General features: G+C 43.7%; 2 protein-coding genes across 7 annotated transcripts; both read left to right on the top strand.

The window, feature by feature from the left end:
- Positions 1–394: 394 nt before the first annotated feature.
- On the top strand, positions 395–4,051 carry srsf2a (serine and arginine rich splicing factor 2a). Of its 3 annotated transcripts, none has more exons than XR_015034392.1 (4): positions 395–976; positions 1,600–1,954; positions 2,970–3,061; positions 3,589–4,051. XR_015034392.1 is itself a non-coding variant. In XM_085761521.1 (3 exons), the coding sequence occupies exons 1-2, from the start codon at positions 621–623 to the stop codon at positions 1,928–1,930; spliced, it is 687 nt and encodes a 228-aa protein (XP_085617647.1). In that variant the 5' UTR covers positions 395–620; the 3' UTR covers positions 1,931–1,954; positions 2,970–4,051. The 3 variants fall into 3 exon arrangements, 1 of the variants encoding a protein (XP_085617647.1); XR_015034393.1 differs by having other exon boundaries at positions 2,360–3,061; XM_085761521.1 differs by having other exon boundaries at positions 2,970–4,051.
- Positions 4,052–5,483: 1,432 nt separating this feature from the next.
- On the top strand, positions 5,484–9,612 carry mxra7 (matrix-remodelling associated 7). Of its 4 annotated transcripts, none has more exons than XM_085761519.1 (5): positions 5,484–6,001; positions 6,857–7,103; positions 7,224–7,332; positions 7,993–8,050; positions 9,007–9,612. In XM_085761519.1, exons 1-4 carry the CDS (start codon positions 5,732–5,734, stop codon positions 8,024–8,026), a joined length of 660 nt encoding a protein of 219 aa, XP_085617645.1. In that variant the 5' UTR covers positions 5,484–5,731; the 3' UTR covers positions 8,027–8,050; positions 9,007–9,612. The 4 variants fall into 4 exon arrangements, with proteins under 4 accessions (XP_085617645.1, XP_085617646.1, XP_085617644.1 ...); XM_085761520.1 differs by lacking the exon at positions 7,993–8,050 and having other exon boundaries at positions 5,487–6,001; positions 6,857–6,970; positions 7,070–7,103; XM_085761518.1 differs by lacking the exon at positions 7,993–8,050 and having other exon boundaries at positions 5,488–5,673; positions 5,705–6,001.
- The last annotated feature ends 115 nt before the right edge of the window (positions 9,613–9,727 follow it).

Genomic DNA, 9,727 nt, shown 5'->3' with positions numbered 1-9,727 from the left:
TAAAAAAATTGTTATTCCATTGCTACTTTTTTTCTTTCTTTTACAATTTTTTTTGTACCTTTTGTGTTTGCCACTGACACCACGCCAAGTTCCTTGTGCTGAAAAGTGACCTTTACTGCTCTTGGCAATAAAAACTTTTCTGTTGTTTCTGAGGAATTGAAATACAACCCAGGAATTTGAGTAAAGATGGCTGCCACTGTGTGCAACGAGAAAAAAAAAAACAAGCATTATGTCATACAAAATAAATGTTGTGTGGATGTAAATAAAATACTAAAGGTGAAATAACGGTGGTGTAGTGTCACCTCCCTGCCGACAGGGGGCAGGGCGACGGTTTACGTACCGGAAGTCGAACCGCCGAAGAGCCAATCAGAGGAGGCCAACGGGAGCGCAAAGAGAAAGGGGAGAAGGAAGCTTTATTGCCGCCATTTCACGTGAAAGCAGCGCGGTTGGAGCGACGGGCGTCCAGAGGGCCAAAATAATTACAAAACTTTAGACGGAATTTGACTCGCATACACCGATTGGAGATTTAGCAAACGGCGACCGTTTAGCAGACGGTGAAAGGGCGTTAACGGTTTTCTCTCTTAGCTGGCCTGGTGCTGTTGCTGGGAGAAGAAACAACAATGAGCTACGGAAGGCCGCCGCCAGACGTGGAGGGGATGACCTCCCTCAAAGTGGACAACTTGACCTACCGGACTTCCCCGGAGACCTTGCGTCGGGTGTTTGAGAAGTACGGCCGCGTCGGAGATGTGTATATCCCCCGCGATAGGTACACCAAGGAGAGCCGTGGCTTCGCCTTCGTGCGGTTCCTGGACAAACGCGACGCCGAGGACGCCATGGACGCTATGGACGGCGCGCTGCTCGACGGGCGGGAGCTCCGGGTGCAGATGGCCCGCTACGGACGGCCGCCGGACTCCATGTACAGCCGGAGAGGTGCTCCTCCACGCAGATACGGTGGATACGGACGCAGGAGCAGGAGGTAAATGCTCGTCGTCCCGTTAGCTTGAGCTTTTGGCTAAAGGAATATCAGTGTTTTGCAGGAAACGAGGCGCACATGGCCCCGCTGCAGTTTGAAAACATTACCTAGCTCCTTCCTCTGTAGCAGTATATGTAGGCCTTAACATGCACCACAAGACATATATGCAGGTTAATGGAAGATGCAGGTTAATGAATCTGATTATTATTCTATCCACTGCTGTAGTTTGCATAGGATTGTTCATAGTACACGCATGTAATCTGAAACTGAACTTCATTAATTCAGTTTTAGGAAATATATGGATATTTTCACTATTCTGTTAATCAAATGTCATAGGTGAAATCACTTTTTTTGCTTGGTGCAAAATCCCAACAATCAATTAGTTGACAAGCCCTTTGGTAAATGCAATCAGCAACTATTGATGATGATGATAATAGATAACGGACCTTCTCTGTCCTTGAAGGAAAAATAGTGAAGCATGGCCAAATATTCTCATAGTTGAGCGTCTGGCATGGAAGGATTTCCCACCTCTCTTGCTGTGCTGGTGCCATGTGGTTTCAGTTTCCATTTTGTTTTTGACTCTTGACAGACTGCTCATGAAATGTTTCTCTCTGTAACCACCACAGCCGCTCGGGCAGCCCACGCCGCCGCAGACGCAGCAGGAGCCGCTCTAGGAGCAGAAGCCGTTCCCGATCCAGGAGCCGCCACCACTACAGCCGCTCTAGGTCCCGTTCCTACTCGAGGTCCAGATCCAGGTCCAGATCTAAGTCGAAGTCCAAATCCAAGTCCAGAACCCCCAGACGGAGCAAGTCAAAGTCTCCCTCCAGGTCTCGCTCCCGCTCCAGATCCAAGTCAAGAAGTCGAACCCCGGCTTCCAACAGAGGGTCAAAATCCAGGTCCAGGTCCAAATCCAAGAGTAGACCTAAATCACCAGAAGACAACGGAGCCGAGTCCTAACCCACACTTGGACGCAATATGACGGTATTCAGGGGAAAGGGTGGATTAATAGTTACATTACTTGTTATGCAAAGTTAGAAGTCATCATTGTGGTATTCTGCAGTCTTGATGCTACTTTGCAGTCATTTGCACACACACAACCAAGTCTGCAGAATGTCTTCAAAAGTTTTTAGAAAAATTCAGATTGGGGCTGATATAGACAGGCCTGGTGCTGTGTGTGCTTTACTTTGCTTGTACCTTCATAAAAGCTAAAACACACACAGGCACTCACAAGGGATATGTGACTTGATGTGATCAGATCTGCCATAGCACATAATACAAATTGGGTTGATGTGAGTGTGTATGGGAGGGGGGGAGGGAGGGGTGGTTGGGACGTGGGGGTGCTTCACTCAAAAACGTTCACCTAAATGTGGAATTCTTTCCTCCAAGCTGCGGAGTCCTGTTTGCAAAGAGTGGAGGAGGAGGAGGAGGAGGAGATGGGGGTGTGGCAGTGTGAGAGCAGTTAGTGTGTGACCCGCCCATGTGACCTGCCTGTTGCTGAGAGAGCGATGGCAGTTGCTAAGGAGCAGGTCACCAAGGCAACGGTGGTTGCTATGGAGCAGGTCGTCATGGCGGTGGTTCGGGCTGTCAGTTGGTGTATGAGGTGGTGTGGTGAGGTACGTTTCACGGGGATCACAGGCAGATGCACTGAGCTCTGTTCCCACCCGTGCCTGTGGTGTCCTCCGCCTCTCACAAAGGGAACGGACCCTCGAGGTTTGTTTTTCAAATATGCCCGAGTGTAAAAGTCTTGTTAGACCTAGTCTTTTTTTGGGAGTGTGGGGCCAAGAAAGGTGTGTGTGTGTCTGTAAAGAAATGTGATAATAAATAGAAATATTAGGTATATTTTTAAAGAAAAAAAATGCACAAAAGGCTGTTATAAATGTTAGTGTTAGGAGTGAGAAGATCAGACCAGCAACTGTTAAAATATCAGCTCAGATGCAGGAGTGAAGATGGCCTTTTTGTTTTGCTCTTGTCAACTGTATTTTGTCTTTCCTTCCAGATCTCAGATGATTGAGTCTTTGCTGAGGACATCAGGAAGAGTCTCACATGGAGCAAGTGGACTCCACTATACCACTGAATGCAGACTGAAAGGTTATTGGAGCTTGGTCTAAAATGTTTTAAATGTTTCATTTGACTTAATTTGCCTAAACAAATTCTGTAAATTCTTTGTCATCAGTGTTTGTAAAGTTGAGCATATTGAAAGGGATTTGTAAGGTTTTTCCCCAATCAAAATTGGGCTTTTTTAATTTTGATTGAATTTGTACTTGTTAATAAATTCTTTTTTGACCATAAATATATTTCTTTTAATGAAATCCCTTGTTAAAACACCCTTTCAAGGTGGATATGGGGGGGAGTTTTATTTGCAGTTGGTGTAGAAAAGGGCCATGTTGCATATTTGAGCTTTTAGACTACTCTTACTGGGATAAAATGGCTTATTGTACAGTGACATCAAAGCAAAACATGAAAAAAAAAATCGCAGTGCCACTTTGTCACAAATTTGTGACTTGCTAATCCGGCAAAAAATAGCATTTTCTTTTCTGTCACATCTTTTTTCTGTCTGGTTAAAGTTGCTTTCCTATGACTCTAACCCTCTTTCTTGTGTATCTTTTGTGCACTAGGCGCAGTTGTGTAGCAGTTGAGTAATGCTGGTTAGCTGTTAAGATGCGGTGCAGTGCGGTGGTGACATGGTGTGGCGTGTTGCGGTGCTGAGTGCCCGGTGCTGTTCCGGGGCTCGACCCTCCGCTGCCGTTTGCCGGTTTGTAAGCTCACAGGTGTGGCAGATCATCCATCCTCTCCTGTCTTGTGACCTCTTCTTCCCTCCATGTGCTGTACAGATTCTCCTCTCCCTTTTCCTCTTTATTCTCCCTCCTTTCCTTTCCCCCTCTGTGGTTTATCCACTGTTGAAAACTGGCCTTGCTCGCTTTTTTTGAAATTGGGTCCAGTGACTCCTAGTGAAGGGTTTAAAGGGCAGTTTCTAACTGCCCTATGGATAATATTTGTGAATTGCATTCCTCTGTGAACCTCTCAAATGTCTTGTTATTGCTTCAGGTGAATGCTAATAAACATTTTTGTCGTAAATAAGTTGCCAATGTGCATTCTGTCACACCCATCTGATCTGTTTTTTTTTAACTTTTCAATTAATAATTGCATTAGTTGACCTCCACTCCTTAGTTCAATGAGAATAAAATATTAATTGTATTGTCACCTGTTGTATAGCCAGAAATAAAATGCAAGATGAATAGGTCTATTTTTTATTTTTAGCAAGTTATTAGCAAACTACTTGATTACCGGTACTTGTGTTGATTTTAGGTGAAATCCTAACTGCCCTATTGATTGATCCACAAAGATCGCTGTGAATACGTTTATATATGATCTAATTAGGAAGGCCAGAATTTGGGTAATCCAGTTAATTCTTCCAATTAATGCTAAAACTGTCTGTATCCTATAAGACCATGAAGCATACACAGTATCTTGGACTAAACTATTGCATCACCCTATTTACATTATTTCCTGTCACCTTCACATAAAACGTATGTATGTGTCTGTAGGAATATGAAGCAGTACACTATAAAGTTGGTGTTTCTCAAATTGTATAGGTTTACATTAAAATAAGTAAGATATTCGTATTGGATTCTTGTTTTTCCAGTGATGAGGAGGAAGTCGGTTTCATTTTAAATAAGGTAATTGTGCCATGTCCAAAAATAACCACATAAACTAACAAGAAAAAGTTCATAATTACATAATTTTAGCTTTGTTGCTGTTTTTGTTTCATGTAATTAATATATTCAAACTGGAATTATTCATGCACAACGCGTATGTTCTGTTGTCCATATTTTTGAGTGAAAGCTATGCTGCTGCAAACTAACATGAGCTTTGTCAGTTGGTTTAGTTAGCTTTAGCCAGTGTAGGGTGTAGATAGATATTATACAAAGTGATTTCCAAACAGTCATTTTAACAGTAAAGGTTCATTTGTGAGTGTTTTTTTATTTAATTAGATGATAATATATAACAATAAACTTCGAAAGGATTTAGTTGCCAAGGTTTAGCCTACAAAGATGGCGGCCGTGACCTCAGGCGCCAGTTGCCTGGTTACCAGACAATCACAGAATTTTGACAGAGTGCAAATCTGCTGTTGGTTGTTTATTGTCCTCTTTAAATCCCAAGTTTCAGACTGAGCTGGCAAGGTGAGTCGTCCTCGGGTGAGAAGAACACCCCTTTCTCCTCCTGCTCTGACAGACAGGCTGTATAATTAAACCCCTGCCTGGCTCTTATCGGCCCTGGACCGACGGTAAGTTAACTACACGGGTCCTGTCAGAAACCATTTCCATCTCCCGGTCGGTGCCGTTCGTTCACCCGCCGTCGATGCGATTAACGGGTGAAAAGTAAAGTAAAGAGCCGAGCACGTTGCACCGCTCCGTGCCAGCGCACCTGACCGACCGACGCTGCTGTCCAGGTAGACTGGGGATATGACGGCGGGGGCGGGGGTAGACCATGAGGCGGGGGTGGGGTGGGGTAGGCGGGTCCGGAGGATGTGACGTCCACCTTGGAGAGGAGATTGTAGCATATCCCGTAAACGCTGCCCGTTAAAGTTGATTTGTGGTGGGGATTATTACAAGGATGGCTGAGTGAGTGAGTGAGCGAGTGAATGCATTTGACTCAGGTGAACAGACGGAGGAACAGCAGAGACAAAGCGAGTCACCACGGTGCGGGATTTACACACACACACACACAGAGACATAGCCTACACACGGCTCCACAACCATGGATCTAACTTTTGTATTATCAGCTATTATCTTCACGCTTCTCGCCATTGTGGTCGCAACGTCGGTGTTCAGCAGCTCTTCGCCCGCAGCCGACTTCGCAAACGACGCACGGAGCTATTTCGGTTCCGCCGCAGGATTAGATCAGTCGGGGCCGAGGCAGAATGGCTATTTACCGGATAAAAAGAAGAAAAAGAAGACGGCGGAGGACTGGTGCGAGATCAGCGGGAGCTCACACGATCACTGGGATGTAGTGAAATCTGTGCAGTCAGTAAGTCACTCTAGATCTACCTGTTATACAGTTTCACACATGCCCTGGAGTCATGGTTTATTTTGTTATGCCCTGTCAAAACCCTCTTTTGTTACACAAGTCTCAGTTAATCTGACTATCCCTCCCACTTAACAGTTTGTTTACACTGACCGATCAGTGGTGACAGAAGCCTTCAAATCCTTCACCTCAGTATAAATAAAGGTGTGAAAAATAGTCCCTTAAGCGTTATAATCCTGCAGTACAGTTTGACTCGATTTAACTGGATTGTAATCAAGCATTAAAATTGAAAAGGAGGCGATTCTATACTTACCGGTATTCAAAACAATGTTGTAGTATCTTGTATGTTAGAAAGAGGGCAACACAGGGAGGATATCATAGGTTGCCCATTGTTTTGTCCTTCAGTGTTAATTGGTGTAGATAAATAGAGTGAACATGGCTTGACTCAAATTTCTAAAAGGTAGGCCTAATGAAGGGTTATAGAAAGCTGCCAGGATTGACCACCTAAATCTGAACACACCACTCCTAGGCCCGTCTCTAGTCTACCTTAAACATAGACTAGGTTTTTATACAGCTGGCCTGGACAGATAGTAAAAGTTTGTGATGATAACCTTGCCTCTCCCATGAGTAGCATCGGTGTGAATTGAAGGCCTGATCCACATCCAGCATCCAGGAAGGGTGATGAGTTAAGGTAACACACAGAGTTAAATCGATTTGTTTGGAACTAGATATCCGCACAGCAGTTTCTAATCCAGCCTGGCTGCAGAGCACGTAGACGCACAGATATGTGAGAGGTAAAAGGTGGACTGCAAAGTGATGGTGTGATGCCCCTCATCTGACCCCTTAATTCTCCGACAGGAGGAGGCACATCCGCAACCTCACACTGAAGAACTGGCAACACCAGTTGTGCGCTGCTCCTCCCCATCCAGCCTGTCCATCCCCAGGCCTGGATCTAGGCATATGAGCTTAGAGGTAGATTCATCATCCAAGGCGTCACCAGGGAGGGTCCGTAGGTCATTCATTGGGGTCTCTGGGAAGGAACTCCTAAAGTGTGCTTTTTCTTACCCCCAGACCGAAGGAGCCACAGAGAGCCCAGGGATCAACGGTGAGCACTTTTACCCACTTTGAAAGAGTTGTGAGTTACATATTTGAATTTATACTTCATATGTGTGTGGGGGTTTTTTTTCGTGTTGGTTTTTAATCATTGTTTGTCTCATTTCATCAGATAAGCTGGAATCAAATGCAAACAATTCCTTGAAGTATGTCCCCGGAAAGGCACGATCCCACCACTTGGAAATGATGATGTCCAAAGATGAGATGGAAGAGGAGCAGAGGTCAGTAACAAAATGAGGACAACTTCCTGACAAGACTCTTTTATAAAGGGTTTATTGATACGAATTGATAAGAACACAACAGTTGTTCTTAATAATGGCTTATAAAAAGGTGTCTAAAAAGTAGCCACCAAATAAAGGGTGGGGTATAGTAAACATTCCCAGAGTTGGACACATTAACTTGTGCTTACTGGACTTTCCATTTAGCTCAGTATCCCTCTGTTTTCCCAGAGTCATTCATAAAAGACCAAAAGATCCTTTGTCACAAAATTGGTCAAATGTTTTGATTAATTTCTATGAAGGTGCATTGTTTCAACATGTCTGTTCTGCTTCTGTTCTGCTTTCTGTCCAATGTCGACTTGTTGTCTTCCTCCCTCTCGCCTTCCCTACGCTGTCTTCACGTGTGCTTGTGTGTCGTTGGCAGTTCAGTCGCAGCCGTACGCGATTAGCTGCTGTATCACCCCTCGGCTTTAGGCGAGACTGAGTAAGGCGAGATTGAGTCTCTGCCAGGCATTAGCTGAAGGATGAATCACACGAGACTCGAACAGTTTGGTTGCTGCTGGTATTAAAAAGAAACAACAAGGAATAGAGGAGAGAGTTAAGGAAGTATATTAGTTATTCTAGCCTATAATGTACGTGAATACCCTGCTCTTATCATTGCAGGATACACTCCAATACACACTTTAACTGTCTGTGAGCCTGAAAAAGGAGCAAATACGTGGTAAAGTATGAGTTATTCTCACCCGTCTGTCCCAGGGGAGTCACTTTCTGGCCATTTAATGCAAACCTCATCAACGCTGTTTGTCTCAGGCCAATTTGCTTTTACAGTTCTGGCCTCATCTGCTCGTTTATCCTCAAGTGGCCACGAAGCGACTGGTGTAACTGACTGTGCAGTGCTGCTTACCTGATCCCACTTACCTACCCATATTATTCCACATTAGATGTGTGATTCACAGGTGTCACAGCAGGTGTCGATTGTGTCTCCAGTCGTCACCTCTGACAGATAAGTGTTAGTTAATCCCCTGATGACCTGCTGCTGTTCGGCCACAAGGAGTCATTGTAACACAACACTGGGACCTGCTGCTGACAAAGCAGTGACTCCAAAAACATGGATAGTCAGAGATACGTAGATAAAAGATCAAGAAGATAAAACCCTCATAGTTATGTGCTTTGGTATGACACATGTCAAGTTTAAAACAGTCGTTGCTAGTCATGCAGCATTATCTGTATCCGCATAATTTATTTTGCTTGTCTTTTTTTCTCTGCATATGTGAATGATCGACTTTTATAAGTCTTGTCCTGTCCCCTGTGTCGTGTCTGTCTCCTCGAGTCTCCCTTGTCTTTATTGTTTGTGACATTACAACAATGGTGATGAAGATAATGATTTGTGTAAAAAACTATAAAAACTGAACACTATTGATCACTTCTACTCACTTTATTATAATGGTGCACTTGTGTCCACCCTTGCAGCAATAAGTTATTATCATTATTATACATGAGATCAATTTCGCCTAGGTAATAAATAACAACTTCTTTTATGAGGTTTGATAAAGAGGTTGTTCTTAAATAATCAAGGAATTGTTCTGCATTTCATGAGATTTCCTTTTGGTTTTTTTTAAATTTTTTTTACATATATATTTTTTTAACTTAGTATTTATTTGATATTCACTTTCGCAGGGTGCAACGGGAGCAGCTGGCCGCCATCTTCCAGCTGCTTCAAGACAACAAGGAGACGTTTGGGGAGGTGACGGCGGGAGACATGGAGGACCAGCTCAAACTCTACTCAATCTGAGACTGCTCTCTGACTCTGCTCTTTTGCGTTGCCATCCACCATCAGACTGTGCTGCTCTATTATCTGTGAGCGTAACTGAAGGACCTCTCCGGCATTTCACATCATAGCTGTACAATCCACCGAACAGCAACTCTTATTTGTGTTCCTATTTTGTTGTTTTTTGTTGTTGTTCTTGTGGTTCTTTTTTCTTTTTTTCCCTTTCTTTTTGCTTCCAACCCCTGTTATTCAAACTGCAGTCCACCTGAAGACCAAAGGAAATATCCAACCAGAGCAGGACTTTATAGCTTCAAATTACAAATAAGGACAAAGAGATAAAGGACTGTTGCTGTGTCTTTTAGTTTTATATCATTATAAAATGTTAATTTAACATCAAACTTTTTTTTTAACTCAACTTTACCGTCACTAAATGTGAAACAGGTTTGAACCCCTGCAAAGTTATTGCATTATTTCCACTCAGTTGTGCAATAAACTTCCACATGTACTATCAAGAATGTGTTTGTGTGTTGCTATTAGGTTTCTATTGTGTGTGTACTCTGTCAGTCACCTCATAGCCAGTCAACTGTGCTGACGTAATATACTGCAGGCGGCTCTCCTACCTGGGCACAT

Source organism: Trachurus japonicus, chromosome 19 (assembly GCF_045865225.1).
Source record: "Trachurus japonicus isolate A0001 chromosome 19, Traja_1.0".
Lineage (NCBI taxonomy): Eukaryota > Metazoa > Chordata > Actinopteri > Carangiformes > Carangidae > Trachurus > Trachurus japonicus.
Note: the sequence above shows the minus strand (reverse complement) of the source record. Positions and strands in the feature narration are given on the sequence as shown.

What these genes read in the sequence shown, in the direction of transcription:
- srsf2a (XM_085761521.1), top strand. Translation starts at nt 621, where the DNA reads ATGAGCTACGGAAGGCCGCCGCCAGACGTGGAGGGGATGACCTCCCTC. An exon ending in TACGGACGCAGGAGCAGGAG is followed by an intron (nt 977 to 1,599) that starts GTAAATGCTCGT and finishes TAACCACCACAG; the next exon opens with CCGCTCGGGCAGCCCACGCC.
- mxra7 (XM_085761518.1), top strand. Translation starts at nt 5,732, where the DNA reads ATGGATCTAACTTTTGTATTATCAGCTATTATCTTCACGCTTCTCGCC. An exon ending in TAGTGAAATCTGTGCAGTCA is followed by an intron (nt 6,002 to 6,856) that starts GTAAGTCACTCT and finishes ATTCTCCGACAG; the next exon opens with GAGGAGGCACATCCGCAACC. An exon ending in AGAGAGCCCAGGGATCAACG is followed by an intron (nt 7,104 to 7,223) that starts GTGAGCACTTTT and finishes TCATTTCATCAG; the next exon opens with ATAAGCTGGAATCAAATGCA.